This window comes from Physella acuta, unplaced genomic scaffold (genome assembly GCF_028476545.2).
Source record: "Physella acuta isolate Inbredline_101_S28 unplaced genomic scaffold, ASM2847654v3 ptg001750l, whole genome shotgun sequence".
Classification (NCBI taxonomy): Eukaryota; Metazoa; Mollusca; class Gastropoda; family Physidae; genus Physella; species Physella acuta.
Window position 1 is genome coordinate 1 of NW_026733260.1, and position 19034 is coordinate 19034.

At 46.7% G+C, this 19034-nt stretch overlaps 1 protein-coding gene across 1 annotated transcript; it reads left to right on the plus strand.

Moving 5' to 3' along the window:
• The first annotated feature begins 14383 nt into the window (after positions 1 to 14383).
• On the plus strand, positions 14384 to 17470 carry LOC131930273 (ankyrin-3-like). The gene has a single exon (XM_059286687.1). It carries the CDS (start codon positions 14443 to 14445, stop codon positions 17422 to 17424), a length of 2982 nt encoding a protein of 993 aa, XP_059142670.1. The 5' UTR covers positions 14384 to 14442; the 3' UTR covers positions 17425 to 17470.
• The last annotated feature ends 1564 nt before the right edge of the window (positions 17471 to 19034 follow it).

Here is a 19034-nt window from a genome sequence, read left to right on the forward strand (position 1 = left end):
TACACATATTTATATATTTATATATATATCAATAGGCCTATATACTATAAAGCAATGTGTGTGTGTGTGTGTGTCTGTCTGTCTGTTTGTCTTTTATGCATTACTACACCTCTCATTCCATCGCCGTGAAACTTTGGGAAGAATATTCCTGTGGAGGTTTCTGTGGAAAAAAAATTTCAAATTCGCAGGGGGTGTATTTGTTTTTTCTACATATACGGTATATAAACATAAAAGTCGATTTCGGTTTGACACCATTCATCCGATCGCCATCAAACTTTGTTGAGCTCATTAGAACTCTCTGGGGAAGGGGTTCTGTAAAAAATATTATATTTAAATACGGTGTATAAAAATAAAAGACTACGACGGTTCGACACAGTTTATCCGGGGTGCTAAAAAATTTAGGGTGTTGATTATTTCGGTGAGGTGATTAGTGTACACTCAAGGTTTTCACGCGGTAGTGTAGGTAAACCAGTGTCCGATATTTATGATCCAAGAACAGGTATTGTTTACATTTAAATAACTCACTTTTAGAAAACAAGATCATGCGGCTAAGAATATAGGATTGGTAACGCATAGATTAAACCCTTCTTATATATGTCGTCGGACTTTCTTCTATTCCCGCGGCATATTTGATATACATGGCGCCGCTCCTCCTAACACAAAAAACCTGCATACGCCACATCTTGAGCTTGATATCCAAACCAGAGTTTCTTCCAGGCATCTCTCCCCGAAAATTTTTTTACCGCCCCCCCCCCCCCGAACGAAATGAAATTTATATAATTTATATAGAAAATATATACTTTTATCAGTGTCCGCTCCCCCCCCCCCCCCCCCCCGAAGAAAGTCTGGAAGAAACACTGATCCAAACTGCGGTTATGTTTACTTCTACATTGACTGAGCTCAAATTTCTGTTTCTAATTCATTTCTAATCTCGGCAGCATCAATTCAAATGAGCATCACTCCGTTCTACTAGATGTTATCAGGTAATTCACTTGAAGTTCTTTTGTAGTTGAATTTATAGCAGAATCCTCTTTTTTGTAGTATTTTGCTATAAACAATAATTTCATGAAGAATGTTGAACCAAAGGGACACGATAAATTTGAATGTACAAATTGCATGAGCAACTCCGTTCTGGAAGTTTAATCAGATAAGATATTTGGTGTAGAGTCACCAAAGCATCAAACACATTTTGCCCCCCCCCCTCCCCACCCCCCAACCTAGTTCACTTTAATGGTAGCGCCGACCCTGATCCTCTTCCGTAAAAAGCGTAAACTAAAGTCTGACCTTAAATAATAGATTTGACGGAGGATTAGAATAGATTCTAAGGTTTTTTTTATGTTGTAGCCTGTAATAAAGTAAACTAAGAAAAATAGATTCACGTCCTATTTGATAAATAAATAAGAAACCTAAAAATATCCAGTTAAAAGAGTTCACAGTTTAGGCATTCTTGAGACTTGTTTTATTGACACTGGAGTCAAACATGACACGTCAATTAAAATAACTCAGTTTAAGAAAATGTTCAACAATTTTTGAACTAGCATCAATAAATGTTTACAATGTTAAAAGAAATGTGGTGGGCTGCGTGGTCTAGAGGTAGAGTGCGCGCCTACAAACCAAATCATGGTTCGAATCCTTAATGGAAAGATTGGAATATTTAATGCCACACTCTGACAAAATTGTCAGGCTGGCATAAAGCCACACTCTGACAAAATTGTCAGGCTGGCATAAGCTAAGCCACACTCTGACAAGATTGTCAGGCTGGCAATACACATTTGTGAACGAAGGCAAGAGAGCAGTAGCCGGAGAAGTAGGCAGCGGCGCCCTGAATAGCCGGAGAAGTAGGCAGCGGCGCCCTGAATAGCCGGAGAAGTAGGCAGCGGCGCCCTGAATTGCCGGAACAGAAGACAGCGGCGCCCTGAATAGCCGGAGAAGTAGGCAGCGGCGCCCTGAATAACGGCGCCTTGATTAGCCGGAACAGTAGGCAGCGGCGCCCTGAATAACCGGAGAAGTAGGCAGAGGCGCCCTGAATAGCCAGAGAAGTAGGCAGCGGCGCCCTGAATAGCCGGAACAGTAGACAGCGGCGCCCTGAATAGCCGGAGAAGTAGGCAGCGGCGCCCTGAATAGCCGGAGAAGTAGGCAGCGGCGCCCTGAATAACGGAGAAGTAGGCAGCGGCGCCCTGAATAGCCGGAACAGTAAGCAGCGGCGCCATGAATAGCCGGAACAGTAGGCAGAGGCGCCCTGAATAGCCGGAGAAGTAGGCAGCGGCGCCCTGAATAACGGAGAAGTAGGCAGCGGCGCCCTGAATTGCCGGAACAGTAGGCAGCGGCGCCCTGAATAGCGGCGCCTTGATTAGCCGGAACAGTAGGCAGCGGCGCCCTGAATAGCCAGAGAAGTAGGCAGCGGCGCCCTGAATTGCCGGAACAGTAGACAGCGGCGCCCTGAATAGCCGGAGAAGTAGGCAGCGGCGCCCTGAATAACGGAGAAGTAGGCAGCGGCGCCCTGAATAGCCGGAACAGTAGGCAGCGGCGCCCTGAATAACCGGAGAAGTAGGCAGAGGCGCCCTGAATAGCCGGAGAAGTAGGCAGCGGCGCCCTGAATAGCCGGAGAAGTAGGCAGCGGCGCCCTGAATAGCCAGAGAAGTTGGCAGCGGCGCCTTGAATAGCCGGAGAAGTAGGCAGCGGCGCCCTGAATAGCCGGATGAGTAGGCAGCGGCGCCCTGAATTGCCGGAGAAGTAGGCAGCGGCGCCCTGAATAACCGGAGAAGTAGGCAAAGGCGCATTGAATAGCCGGAGAAGTAGGCAGCGGCGCCCTGGATCGCCGGAGAAGTAGACTGCGGCGCCCTGAATAGCCGGAGAAGGGCGCCCTGGTTAGCCTGAACAGTAGGCAGCGGCGCCCTGAATAGCCAGAGAAGTTGGCAGCGGCGCCCTGAATTGCCGGAACAGTAGACAGCGGCGCCCTGAATAGCCGGAGAAGTAGGCAGCGGCGCCTTGAATAGCCGGAGAAGTAGGCAGCGGCGCCCTGAATAGCCGGATGAGTAGGCAGCGGCGCCCTGAATTGCCGGAGAAGTAGGCAGCGGCGCCCTGAATAACCGGAGAAGTAGGCAAAGGCGCATTGAATAGCCGGAGAAGTAGGCAGCGGCGCCCTGAATAGCCGGAGAAGGGCGCCCTGGTTAGCCTGAACAGTAGGCAGCGGCGCCCTGAATAGCCAGAGAAGTAGGCAGCGGCGCCCTGAATAGCCGGAGAAATAGGCAGCGGCGCCCTGAATAGCCGGAGAAGTAGGCAAAGGCGCATTAAATAGCCGGAGAAGTAGGCAGCGGCGCCCTGGTTCGCCGGAGAAGTAGACTGCGGCGCCCTGAATAGCCGGAGAAGGGCGTCCTGGTTAGCCGGAACAGTAGGCAGCGGCGCTCTGAATAGCCGGAACAGTAGGCAGCGGCGCCCTGAATAGCCGGAAAAGTAGGCAGCGGCGCCCTGAATAACCGGAGAAGTAGGCAGAGGCGACCTGAATAGCCGGAGAAGTAGGCAGCGGCGCCCTTGTTAGCCGGAGAAGTAGACTGCCGCGCCCTGAATAGCCGGAGAAGGGCGCCCTGCTTAGCCGGAACAGTAGGCAGCGGCGCCCTGAATAGCCGGAGAAGTAGGGAGAGGCGACCTGAATAGCCGGAGAAGTAGGCAGCGGCGCCCTGGTTAGCCGGAGAAGTAGGCAGCGGCGCCCTGAATAACGGAGAAGTAGGCAGCGGCGCCCTGAATAGCCGGAACAGTAGGCAGCGGCGCCCTGAATAGCCGGAGAAGTAGGCAGCGGCGCCCTGAATAACGGAGAAGTAGGCAGCGGCGCCCTGAATAGCCGGAACAGTAGGCAGCGGCGCCCTGAATAACCGGAGAAATAGGCAGAGGCGCCCTGAATAGCCGGAGAAGTAGGCAGCGGCGCCCTGAATAGCCGGAGAAGTAGGCAGCGGCGCCCTGAATAGCCAGAGAAGTTGGCAGCGGCGCCCTGAATCGCCGGAACAGTAGGCAGCGGCGCCCTGAATAACCGGAGAAGTAGGCAGAGGCGCCCTGAATAGCCGGAGAAGTAGGCAGCGGCGCCCTGAATAGCCGGAGAAGTAGGCAGCGGCGCCCTGAATAGCCAGAGAAGTTGGCAGAGGCGCCCTGAATAGCCGGAGAAGTAGGCAGCGGCGCCCTGAATAGCCGGAGAAGTAGGCAGCGGCGCCCTGAATAGCCAGAGAAGTTGGCAGCGGCGCCCTGAATAGCCGGAGAAGTAGGCAGCGGCGCCCTGAATAGCCGGAGAAGTAGGCAGCGGCGCCCTGAATAGCCGGAGAAGTAGGCAGCGGCGCCCTGAATAGCCGGAGGAGTAGGCAGCGGCGCCCTGAATTGCCGGAGAAGTAGGCAGCGGTGCCCTGAATAACCGGAGAAGTAGGCAAAGGCGCATTGAATAGCCGGAGAAGTAGGCAGCGGCGCCCTGGTTAGCCGGAGAAGTAGACTGCGGCGCCCTGAATAGCCGGAGAAGGGCGCCCTGGTTAGCCGGAACAGTAGGCAGCGGCGCCCTGAATAGCCAGAGAAGTTGGCAGCGGCGCCCTGAATAGCCAGAGAAGTAGGCAGCGGCGCCCTGAATAGCCGGAGAAGTAGGCAAAGGCGCATTAAATAGCCGGAGAAGTAGGCAGCGGCGCCCTGGTTAGCCGGAGAAGTAGACTGCGGCGCCCTGAATAGCCGGAGAAGGGCGTCCTGGTTAGCCGGAACAGTAGGCAGCGGCGCCCTGAATAGCCGGAGAAGTAGGGAGAGGCGCCCTGAATAACCGGAGAAGTAGGCAGAGGCGACCTGAATAGCCGGAGAAGTAGGCAGCGGCGCCCTTGTTAGCCGGAGAAGTAGACTGCGGCGTCCTGAATAGCCGGAGAAGGGCGCCCTGGTTAGCGGGAACAGTAGGCAGCAGCGCCCTGAATAGCCGGAACAGTAGGCAGCGGCGCCCTGAATAGCCGGAGAAGTAGGCAGCGGCGCCCTGAATAACCGGAGAAGTAGGCAGAGGCGACCTGAATAGCCGGAGAAGTAGGCAGCGGCGCCTTGTTAGCCGGAGAAGTAGACTGCGGCGCCCTGAATAGCCGGAGAAGGGCGCCCTGTTTAGCCGGAACAGTAGGCAGCGGCGCCCTGAATAGCCGGAGAAGTAGGGAGAGGCGACCTGAATAGCCGGAGAAGTAGGCAGCGGCACCCTGGTTAGCCGGAGAAGTAGACTGCGGCGCCCTGAATAGCCGGAGAAGGGCGCCCTGGTTAGCCGGAACAGTAGGCAGCGGCGCCCTGAATAGCCGGAGAAGTAGGCAGTGGCGCCCTGAATAGCCGGAGAAGTAGGCAGCGGCGCCCTGAATAGCCGGAGAAGTATGCAGCGGCGCCCTGAATAGTCGGAGAAGTAGGCAGTGGTGCCCTGAATTGCCGGAGAAGTAGGCAGCGGCGCCCTGAATAGCCGGAACAGTAGGCAGCGGCGCCCTGAATAGCCGGAGAAGTAGGCAGCGGCGCCCTGAATTGCCGGAACAGTAGGCAGCCGCGCCCTGAATAACCGGAGAATTAGGCAGAGGCGCATTGAATAGCCGGAGAAGTAGGCAGCGGCGCCCTGGTTAGCCGGAGAAGTAGACTGCGGCGCCCTGAATAGCCGGAGAAGGGCGCCCTGGTTAGCCGGAACAGTAGGCAGCGGCGCCCTTAATAGCCGGAACAGTAAGCAGCGGCGCCCTGAATAGCCGGAGAAGTAGACTGCGGCGCCCTGAATAGCCGGAGAAGGGCTCCCTGGTTAGCCGGAACAGTAGGCAGCGGTGTCTGAATAGCCGGAACAGTAGGAAACGGCGCCCTGAATAGCCGGAACAGTAGGCAGCGGCGCCCTGGTTAAATATACAAATTTAATTCAAAAATATTATTAAAAAAAATTAAATTTGACGAGTTGACGTTGAATTCAATCTATGATAGGATGTCGACTTGCGCTGTATTGTTTTATCTCATTTAGAAGGTCACTTTGTGGTAAAAAAGTTTTACTTTGTTGGCGTACAGGTGACTTTGCTGTCCTACATGTGACTTTGTTGTTGTAGAAGTGACTTTACTGTTGTACATGTGACTTTGTTGTACAGGTGAGTTTGTTGTCGTACAGGTGAGTTTGTTGTCGTACAGGTGACTTTGTTGTCGTACAAGTGACTTTGTTGTACAGGTGAGTTTGTTGTACAGGTGACTTTGTTGTCGTACAGGTGACTTTGTTGTCGTACAGGTGACTTTGCTGTCCTACATGTGACTTTGTTGTCGTACAAGTGACTTTGTTGTACAGGTGAGTTTGTTGTACAGGTGAGTTTGTTGTCGTACAGGTGACTTTGTTGTCGTACAGGTGACTTTGTTGTCGTACAGGTGACTTTGTTGTACAGGTGAGTTTGTTGTACAGCTGACTTTGTTGTCGTACAGGTGACTTTGTTGTACAGGTGAGTTTGTTGTCGTACAGGTGACTTTGTTGTACAGGTGAGTTTGTTGTACAGCTGACTTTGTTGTCGTACAGGTGACTTTGTTGTACAGGTGAGTTTGTTGTACAGCTGACTTTGTTGTCGTACAGGTGACTTTGTTGTACAGGTGAGTTTGTTCTACAGGTGACTTTGTTGTACAGGTGACTTTGTTGTCGAACAGGTGTGGGATTCACTTCAACACGGACCTGAAAACGAGAAAGTAAAAACTTTAAAGTAAATGTTTTTAATTAGAGAGTATTTTTTTATTTATTTAAGCATTTTAATTGTTTAGCCATGTAGTGCAGGTTCCCGGAGCACACAAATAAAGTGCAGTTGTTTTTACTTACATTCTCTAGTATCACAGCCGCCATCAAACAGAAAAACTTGAGCAGTTTTTGTTCTAGTGTAGAGACGCCCAACATGGACGGTGTGTACTGTACACACTGTGTAAAAAGCGTGTACATGCTGTGTATACAAATTGTATTGTACACATTTGGGTATGTGTTCCTACGCAATATTATCTTGGTTACATGTAAAATAACGTAGCGAGGTGGGGGGGGGGGGGTGGCGGGGGAATACATATGTCCCCCGGCGCCGACCTTAGAAGGCGCCAAAATGGGTTGGAAAAACAAATTAAACTGTCATTTTAGCTGCATTTTTGCATTATAAATAGTTTTGCAGGTGGGGGTGCAAATCGAAAGTTTGAGAGGGGGTTAGGGTGCAAACAAATCAAATTGAAAGTTTTTTTCTCGGGCGCCGGGAAGGGTCGCTGCGCCTCTGCTCTGGTGTACCTAACAATATAAATTATACAGAAAAAAAAATTTGCTATTGTTGTACTTGCACGTATTCAAATAAAAGAATCTAATGAACGCAATAATTTCAACTCCAATGTATATTGAAACTAGTAAATTCTACTGAATCTACTCTATTAGTTGTTCGTTTTGAAACGATTAATTGTACCGCACCAGCGTATGTGTTCTATTACGTAACAAATACACGTAATTAGCTTATGAGGTCCGATAAATCTAAGTGTATTATTTCGTCTTTAGGTGCGGAGTGGCCAGGCGATAGGAAAACAAAATCAGCTGGGCATAGTGCTGACCACATTTTCCCTTGTAGGTTGATGCCACTGGCATAGAAAAACTCTACTTCATCTGCCCCATGTGTCGGTGGCAGAAACGGGAAAAGACGATAATGATTTACCTGATAAGTAATATCAATTAAGGCTGTGTTGTGAGTTATATTAACAATATCTAGGTCTTTGCATACGATATAGACAATGTATACATTCCTGTGTAAACAATACAAATTGATTGGTTAATTATTTTAAATGTTTAGATTTATCAAGAAAGGGAATTAATAAGGCAATTACTTTTGGATTAGGATAAAAACGAGTTACACTTCTTGATAAAAAGATTTATTTTTGTAGGGTAAACCAGTAGTTTAAAAAATTAGGGAAATAATTTAAATAAAAACATCAACTTTATGATTTAGTGCGCTATTGGTGCATATGAAATAAAGTCAATAGAAAATATTACAAATGTTTAAAAAAATTAAGGGATGCAACTCTGTATTGTACCAAAGTTGTAAACAAAGCGGGGCAACTCTGCACCCAGTGATTTTAAACTCACTTCATTTTGTTGTTGTGTTGTGGGGCGAACACCTCCATATTGATATCGGATCTACAAGTTTAATTCTTTTAATTAAACACACCATTTCGACTTATGGTAAGTAAAGCTTGACAGGTTTTGTAATCATAGTAGCAACAATCAGCTAATATATTATATATCCAATTAATTTCTTAAGAGTTTAGAGAGAGGCATTCTATTTTTTTAAAATCCGATTACTCTTGTACCGAACTAATATGTTTACATATTTATGGTAGACATGGTCTAGCTAGTTTGAATTCATTTTCTGATTTGAATTTTTTTTTTAAATTAAATTCGATAAACTTGACATTTAAGAAAAAAAAAAGAGCACATTGAAGTGGAACATTTTCCAAAACTTACAATTTAAGAATGTTGCATATTAATTCAGGCAAGATCTACCGAATGTTATAAAACAATACCAAGGGTACTATTTATATATGGACATGTCTTTACAATACCTTGAACTTCACATTATTATACATCACAATCAACTACCCATTATTATACACCAACACCAACTAGGCCTACCAATTGTTATACAGCATCAAAAGCTACCTAATGTTATACGGCATCACAAAATACCCATTATTATACAACACCACCAACTACCCATTATTATACAACACTACCAACTATCAATTGTTATACACCACCAACAACTATCCATTATTATACACCACCAACAACTACCCATGGTTATACACCACCAACCAACTTTAAAAAAAAATTATGGTATGTTTTTCTATCTCGCTAATACACTTTTTACTTTTCTTTTTTATTAGACGACTGAAAGAAAACACGCACTGTCGGGACACTGTAATCCTGCTGTATGTAGGCATCAACAGCCTTGAGCGTGATAGCACCACAAACCTGTGTGAGGGCATCACAAACCTGCGTGAGGGCACCACCAACCTACTGTGTGAGGGCACCACACACCTACTGTGAGTGCACAACCAACCTACCTGTGTGAGGGCACCACCAACCTACCTGTGTGAGGGCACCACCAACCTACCTGTGTGAGGGCACCACCAACCTACCTGTGTGAGGGCACCACAAACCTGTGTGAGGGCACCACCAACCTACTGTGAGGGCACCACAAACCTGTGTGGGGGCACCACAAAACTTTGTGAATGCACCACAAACCTACTATGTGAAGGCACCACACACCTACTGTGAGTGCACAACCAACCTACCTGTGTGAGGGCACCACCAACCTACTGTGTGAGGGCACCACCAACCTACTGTGTGAGGGCACCACACACCTACTGTGAGTGCACAACCAACCTACCTGTGTGAGGGCACCACCAACCTACTGTGTGAGGGCACCACCAACCTACTGTGTGAGGGCAGCAACAACCTACCGTGTGAGGGCAGCACCAACCTACCTGTGTGAGGGAAACACCAACCTACATGTAGGAGAGCACTACCAACCTACTGTGTGAGGGCAGCAACAACCTAATGTGTGAGGGCAGCACCAACCTACCTGTGTGAGGGAAACACCAACCTACATGTAGGAGAGCACTACCAACCTACTGTGTGAGGTCACCACCAACCTACTCTACTGTGTGAGGGCAGCACCAACCTACTGTATTAGGGCACCACCAACCTACTGTGTGAAGCACCACCAACCTACTGTGTGAGGGCACCACCAACCTACTGTGTGAGGGCACCACCAACCTACTCTACTGTGTAAGGGCGCCACCAACCTACTGTGTGAGGGCACCACCAACCTACTCTACTGTGTGAGGGCGCCACCAACCTACTGTGTGAGGGCACCACCAACCTACTGTGTGAGGGCACCACCAACCTACTCTACTGTGTGAGGGCACCACCAATCTACTGTGTGAGGGCACCACCAACCTACTCTACTGTGTGAGGGCACCACCAACCTACTGTGTGAGGGCATCACCAACCTACTCTACTGTGTGAGGGCACCACCAACCTACTGTGTGAGGGCACCACCAACCTACTCTACTGTGTGAGGGCACCACCAACCTACTGTGTGAGGGCACCACCAACCTACTGTGTAAGGGCACCACCAACCTACTGTGTGAGGGCACCATCAACCTATTGTGTGAGGGCACCACCAACCTACTCTACTGTGTGAGGGCACCACCAACCTATTGTGTGAGGGCACCACCAACCTACTGTGTGAGGGCACCATCAACCTATTGTGTGAGGGCACCACCAACCTACTCTACTGTGTGAGGGCACCACCAACCTACTCTGTGAGGGCACCACCAACCTACTGTGTGAGGGCACCATCAACCTATTGTGTGAGGGCACCACCAACCTACTGTGTGAGGGCACCATCAACCTACTGTGTGGGGGCACTACCAACCTACCTATGTGAGGGCACCACCAACCTACTCTACTGTGTGAGGGCACCACCAACCTACTGTGTGAGGGCACCACCAACCTACTCTACTGTGTGAGGGCACCACCAACCTACTGTGTGAGGGCACCATCAACCTATTGTGTGAGGGCACCACCAACCTACTCTACTGTGTGAGGGCACCACCAACCTACTCTGTGAGGGCACCACCAACCTACTGTGTGAGGGCACCATCAACCTATTGTGTGAGGGCACCACCAACCTACTCTACTGTGTGAGGGCACCACCAACCTACTGTGTGAGTGCACCACCAACCTACTGTGTGAGGGCACCACCAACCTACTGTGTGAGTGCACCACCAACCTACTGTGTGAGGGCACCACCAACCTACCTGTGTGAGGGCACCACCAACCTACCTGTGTGAGGGCATCACCAACCTACTGTGTGAGGACACCACCAACCTACTGTGTGAGGACACCACCAACCTACCTGTGTGAGGGCACCACCAACCTACCTGTGTGAGGGCATCACCAACCTACTGTGTGAGGACACCACCAACCTACTGTGTGAGGACACCACCAACCTACCTGTGTGAGGGAAACACCAACCTACATGTAGGAGAGCACTACCAACCTACCTGTAAGGTCACCACACACCTACTGTGTGAGGGCACCACCAACCTACTGTGTGAGGGAAACACCAACCTACATGTAGGAGAGCACCACCAACCTACTGTGTGAGGGCACCAACAACCTATGTGTGGTCTGCCTTTACCAATTACATTAAGACACCAAAGAATTTGATGAAGATATTTTAATTTGTTTGAATGCTAATCTACAAATTTATTTTTTACTGTAATGACTTTGGACTAAGTCTCCTTGACATGGGCTAATGTAATGCAATCAAATGGGCTATATCAAATGTTATGACATGGCTTTATATAATGTAATAATTTTTATTGTATTGACATTGGCTACATATAATAATGTTGACTACAGCTACTGCATTACCATTGCTAAATCTAGAGTAGTTACAGAGGCTAACTCTAATGTAATGACAGTGGCTAACTCTAATGTAATGACAGGGGCTAAATCTAATGTAGTGACAGTGACTTACTCTAATGTAATGACAGTGACTAACTCTAATGTAATGACAGAGGCTAACTCTAATGTAATGACATGGGCTAACTCTAATGTAATGACAGGGGCTAAATCTAATGTAATGACAGTGACTAACTCTAATGTAATGACAGTGACTAACTCTAATGTAATGACAGTGACTAACTCTAATGTAATGACAGTGACTAACTCTAATGTAATGACAGTGGCTAACTCTAATGTAATGACAGGGGCTAAATCTAATGTATGACAGGGGCTAAATCTAATGTAGTGACAGTGACTTACTCTAATGTAATGACAGTGACTAACTCTAATGTAATGACAGAGGCTAACTCTAATGTAATGACATGGGCTAACTCTAATGTAATGACAGGGGCTAAATCTAATGTAATGACAGTGACTAACTCTAATGTAATGACAGTGACTAACTCTAATGTAATGACATGGGCTAACTCTGATGTAATGACAGTGGCTAACTTGACTTCATCCACATACACCGGGATGCCCTGCGATAACGTGAGCTACTCATATATTTATTATCGTAACTTTCTTTACGCTCTTTTTAACATGATGAATATAAAATAACTAAGGACATTTTTACAACATCTGTAATACAAAAGATGCAAATGCTTTGCTGATAAAAATAAAATAACAAACTTTACGGTACACTAGCACACACACTGATTTATACACACAAACACACACTCTCAGAAACACCCACTGACACACATACCAATCTGTGTTAGTTTTTTTTTTTTAGCTAGGTGAGAATGTGTGGAATGTCTACAGAAAATATTAAAAAAGATTAAGTGTAATGGTAGAGGGGCAAGATATTTTTTAAGCGTTAGCAAAGGTGGGGGATTAATGGGGGAGGGTGTGAAATAGAGGGATAGAATGGGGGTTTAGAGGTTGTCAAAGGATGGGTGAGTGTTTATGGAGGAATAAGATGGGGGACGGGGAGGGGGGACAGGGGGTAGAGGAGGGGACAGGGGGGGTATGGGGAGGGGACGGGTGGGGGACAGGGGGGGGGGGTACGGGGGGAGGGGACGGGTGGGGTACGGGGAGGGGACAGGGGGGTACGGGGAGGGGACAGGGGGGGGGGTACGGGGAGGGGACAGGGGGGGGGACGGGGAGGGGACGGGTGGGGGACAGGGAGGGGACGGGTGGGAGACAGGGGGGGGCGGTACGGGGAGGGGACGGGTGGGAGACAGGGGGGGGGGTACGGGGAGGGGACAGGAGGGGGTACGGGGAGGGGACAGGGGGGGGGGGTACGGGGAGGGGACGGGTGGGGGACAGGGGGGGGTAAGGGGAGGAGACGGAAGGGGGACAGGGGGGGGTAAGGGGAGGAGACGGAAGGGGGACAGGGGGGGGGTAAGGGGAGGAGACGGAAGGGGGACAGGGGGGGTAAGGGGAGGAGACGGGGAGGGGACGGAGGGGGGACAGGGGGAGGGGGTACGGGGAGGGGACGGGGGGGGGACAGGGGGGAGGGGTTAGGGGAGGGGACGGGGGGGGGACAGGGGGGAGGGGGTACGGGGAGGGGACGGGGGGGAGACAGGGGGGAGGGGGTACGGGGAGGGGACGGGGGGGGGACAGGGGGGAGGGGGTACGGGGAGGGGACGGGGGGGGGACAGGGGGGAGGGGGGGAGGGGGTACGGGGAGGGGACGGGGGGGGGACAGGGGGGAGGGGGTACGGGGAGGGGACGGGTGGGGGACAGGGGGGAGTGGGTTAGACGGGGTAGTGGAACAAGGAATGGACCACATGAACTCGCAGATGGTCGGTTCTCGATCTTGTTTATGTTCTGTCTTAACGTCAACGTTTACTTTTTTAATTTTACTAAGCGAACATTTTGTGACTAAACATTTTACAGATGTAATAATCTTGTTTTCATATCTAAATCATTTTTTTCTATTTTGAATTAGTGGAAAACGAATCAATTCCATTTAACAGCAACGTATCATAAGCGTGTATGCTATAACTTAATAACTTAAATCATACACGTAAAATAAAATGGGAATCTCCGAAAATAGTTACTCTTTCCTTTACAATATTACCAGTTTCATTTTTGTTTTAGTTCTACTAATATTTTTATATTTAAAGATATATTTGATTATAATCATACTTTAGCACACATAATTAAAAAATAGGAAAATGTTTAAAAGTATGGTTATAATAAATTATATCTTTAAATGTCATCTTTTAATCTATTTTTAGAAATTATTTTAATGACACAAAATACTGGGAATCCCCGAAGAATATGTGGGTTTTTTTTTTAATTGCTATACTTCTAGGTTTTGATTTCGGTTTTATGTTGGATATCTACTGTTAGTGTTCAGGAGTGAAGTTGCCTTTTATTATTTTCACAGTGTATCAAAGATTATTGTTGAAATTTGCATTGACAGGAGGTATAGATGTAAGTTTTATGTTGGATATCTACTGTTAGTGTTCAGGAGTGAAGTTGCCTTTTATTATTTTCACAGTGTATCAAAGATTATTGTTGAAATTTGCATTGACAGGAGGTATAGATGTAAGTAAATTGGGTTCAAGTTGTAAAAGTCTACATTGGACTATTTTAAGACACAATGTTACGGTAAAATTTCAGAATATTTTTACTGATGTGTACTTTTTATTTCGTGGGATAATGTAAGTGAAGAATTTATAACCTTTTTGTATGGCTGTATGTGTATAATGTTTGTAATTTCCTTTTGTAAAGCTATTTGGAAATATTTTGGGTATAATATTCTATAATTTTTTTATTTATTTTAAAAGTTGGCTGTGTGTAATATATTATAATACTATACATTCGCAATTAAATTAATCCCCAGAAGAAAAAAAAATCGATGTTTGGGTACTCCTAAAAATATTACTGCTTGCAACTTACGATTTCTCAACAATGGAACTGTTGCCTAATTTAAACCAACAAGGAAAAGTAATTCCGTGTATAAGTGACGGTAATTTTATTGACGAAAGTGGTCTTTTTAATGTAAATATACGTGGAGACTTTTTCATGCCCAAGCAACTATACCATGTCATGAATGGTGATATCGATAAGGTAATACAAAACATTTTAAACACACTACAAATAGACGTCACCTCTATGTTCGGTGTCACAGAACTTATGTTAGCAGCTGAATGTGGACACACAGAAATTCTAAAGTCTCTGCTCAAATACGGCGCAGACATGAACAGGTCCGAGTGTCAAGGTTGGACGGCTCTGATGTTTGCATCCAGACACGGTAACCATGGCAACGTGGAACGCCTGATCAGGAAGGGAGCAGATGTGGAGTACGCTACAGTTAACGGGGTCAACGCTTTGCTGGTGGCGGCCGAGCATGGGAAGGTCAAGGTCGTGCGTACCCTGCTGGAGCACGGCGCCAAACTTGACTGTATCAGACTTGACCAGTGGACTGTACTGATGGCAGCGGTCAGCTCTGGAAACTCTGCCCTGGTTCAAATGTTGCTGGGGAAAGACGTGGAGGTCAATGAGGAAACGATTGATGGCGTCACAGCGTTGATGGTGGCGGCTTATTTTAGCGGCATGGCTGTGAAACCCAATGGTCGTTTGGTGGTAAAAAATTCTGGTCCATTAGACATAATGCATCAGCTGATCAAACATGGCGCAGACGTGACGCTACAGGACAGCAAAAGATGGACGGCGCTGATGTACGCCTCGCAAGCTGGAGAGATTGAAGCTGTGGAGCTGTTGCTGGGTGCAGGAGCTGATGTTGAGCAGATGGATGACGACGGCAACACAGCTCTGATGGTAGCCGCGTCCAACGGTCACGTGCAAGTCTGCGCCGCCCTCGTCATGTCAGGGGCGGAGGTCAACGCCTGCAACAACCAAGGGGTGACGCCCCTGATGTTTGCTGCTGGTAGAGGCGATGATCCAACAGTTTTATTACTGCTAGATAACGGTGCAGATGTGAACCAAGCAGATGATGAGGGAAACACCGCCTTGATGTTCGCGAACCACCTAAACGTTCTGGGTACTTTAATTGACAGGGGCGCCGACATGGATCAGGCAGATAATGATGGGTGGACGCCCCTGTTGTTGGCGGCTAGGTCTGGCAACAAACAAAACCTAACCTTTCTGTTAGACCGCGGGGTTTGTGTAAACCAGCCTCATATGAAAGGGTTTACTCCAGTAATGGCGGCGGTGTATTCTGGACGGAAAGAAATAGCCAACTACTTAATAGATCGTGGTGCAGATATACAGTCCAGAGATGGCCAAGGTTTTTCGTCTTTGATGTACGCGTCACTGCAAGGTGACTCGCACATTGTAGAGATGTTGATAAACAATGGCGTCAGTGTCAACATGGCGTCTAAAGACGGCGTCACAGCGCTAATGTGTGCCGCTATCTCTTCATTAGACAACAATATCGAGATTTTAATCAGACACGGGGCTAAAGTTGACAAGACAACCAAAGATGGCGTCACGGCTCTCATGTTCGCCACTGGTGGAGTCAATGTCTCTTCTGTGCAGAAACTTCTGGATCACGGAAGTGACGTCAATCGCTTGTCGAACAACCGGCAGACGGCGATAATGATGGCGGCAAAACACGGAGCACCGTTACAAATTCTCGAGCTGTTAATCCAACATGGCGCAGACGTTAAAATTTCAGACGACAATGGCTTGACAGTCTTAATGTACGCTGCAAATGATTCTGTAGAACAGCTGCAAAAAGAAAATAAAGAGATTGAAAACTTGGACCCACTGTTGGTGTCTTTTCAGACGCGTACAAGCAAGGAGATGTGCAAAGTGTTGGTTGTTTTACTTGACGCTGGGGCTGATGCTGATGCGTGTGATGAGAACGGAGAGACCGCTCTGATGCAGGCCGTGAAGGGAGGCAACAAACAGCACGTGCTGGTCTTACTGTCACGTGGTGCTGACGTCAACACCGTCTCTCGAAATGGACGCACGGCTCTGATGATGGCAGCAGAGAACGGACGGAAGGATTTCCTGCAGCTCTTGTTGTCTAGACGTGCGGACGTGAACTTGAGAGACGAGACCGGACACACGGCGCTGATGTACGCTGCAAGCAATGGCCATGTTGATAGCGTCAAGTTGTTGTTAGACCAAAAGGCAAAGATAGATGACGTCAATGTTGATGGTCAGACGGCGTTAATGCTGGCAGCCCAGAGTGGCCACAATAAATGTCTGGTTGCCTTGGTTACCAGAGGTGCTGACCAACATATCGTTGACCAACACGGCTGGACAGCACTGTTGTTGGCTGTTAAAGATGATAACAAAGAAAATATCAATTTCCTGTTAGAGAAGGGCGGCGATGTGAATCACGTGACCAATGATGGGAAGACAACTCTACTGATTGCAGCAGACGGAGGGTCACCTGAGGTCGTTGAACTTTTGATCAAACATGGCGCTAACCTAAACCACGCTGATAACCAGGGATACACGGCTTTAATGGCGGCATCCACACATATCAACCTTGAGCTCGTGAAACGATTGGTTGAATGTGGATGTCACGTGAACCAATCAGCAGACGGCGTGGTCACTGCCCTGATGGTTAGCGCGGCAAACGGAAATGTTTCCATTGCCAGATTTTTAATCAGACGTGGCGCTGACGTCAACAGTGAAGATTCGAATGGATGGAGCCCGTTGATGCATGCTGTTAGACAAGGCGATGTTGACGTTATCAAACTTTTGCTAGATAATGACGGTAATGTCAATCACATTGCTCAAGGTGGGTTCACCTCCCTGATGATAGCAGCCGAGAGTGCCAGTAAGGAAGTTGTCTCTTATTTGATCAAACGTAGAGCAGACGTCTACATGAAAGACAACGAAGGCTGGAATGCTGCCATGTTCGCAGCCAAGAACAGCAACTCTAATGTGTTACGATTATTTGAGAATATATGATGTGTCTCAAGCTGGTCAAAAGGCTGTGTTTCTTACAGACTTTTTTCTCCAGGGAACTAAAATTTCCAAGGGGGGGGGGGGGGGGCAGACACTGATAATAGTATATATTTTCTTTATTTCTTTATTTCGTTCTGGGGTAGGAGAGGGGGGGGGGGGGTAGATGCGAAAGATGTCTGGATAAAAATCTGCAACAAAGTTAGATCTGTTTCTTCTCAGCTTCTCATTTGTTGAGGCATAAAACAGATTCACAATTCACATATTCAACAAATACATATACAAACATAGGAACTAAACGCAACCTTTTTTAAATTACTTTTGTCTATACATGCCATTGTTTAAACATCTTGACTTTATGTTTTATGGTGGATTCTGATATCTTTATCCTAATTAATATAATGTTTTTTTATATTAAAAATGTGTGTTATAGTGTAAGATAATGTACATTTCATTTGTTCAGTTATTAGTGATGTCTCAATATTATGTGTGACTGTATTTAATCGTATACTACTGAAATGCTTCGTAAGTGAAGGGTAAAAGTTTCCTATAAATATTTGAATTTGTGTTAATTTCAGCAGTGTTATCTGTTATTAATTATATACGCTATTTGTGCTACTTTTGAAACTGAATATAAAATCAAAACATTCTATTGTTGTGTATTTTTGTAAATGGCAAATAAATTCTCTAAAAACATTTTTTTTAAAGTTTTATTAAAATTGGGTCGTAGTGTTGTCTTTTATTTTTCGATCTATTTAATAAAGTGAGTAATCTCAAGCTTTATTAAAGTGTTGATTACAATCAGACATTCTTTCGTTAATCTGCTCCAAAGTGTGTATGCCTTCATACTGTATTAAAAAGTGTAATATTTCCTCATTCTATCTAAAATCTCTAAATTAGAGTTATCGCTGGTCTGTTGGATTATGCCTGTGGTATACTGAACTTCAATTCTAGCTTAAGCTTTCCTCATCTGCCTTTCTCTGGAGCTTAAATTTTTCTGTTTCTGCTTTTAACTGTCTTTCATCTGCTTCTGTCTGTCTTTCATACGCATCTTTGTCTGCTTCTCTCTGAAACTGCATTTTCTCTTTTTCCCAATTTCTATCTGCCACCCTTTGTCTCTGCTTTCTTTTTATCAGCTTTCTCGGCTTTTGACTCTTCAAGCAGATTGTTTGCAAATGCCAACCTAACTTCTTTCTTAATGTCTAGCTACTTCGCTAGTTCTAGATATTTCGCCGAACTTCTAGATAATTCCAGATAAGTTATACTGTGACATTTCTACTGCTACATCCACTTTAGGATAGAATCTGTTTTTTAATCAGGAAACAGTTATAAATGATAAATTAAAAAAAAACGTTAGGGCTATATCCTCTAGATAATTTAAATACACTTTTCTTGAATACTTGTGCAGCTAAATCCAGTTTAAAATAATACATTTTAAGATGTAACAAATAATTTTACAAACGATCTATATTCGACGTTGACTGGAACATTTCCAAAAACAAGTTAATTAAAAAGTCTAGTGACATTTAAGCGCAATTTCCTTCTGTTATCTAAAAATAGCTCTGTCGTAGCGTAAATCAAGAGCAGGGTTAGTAAAACCATTGGTTAGTTATTAA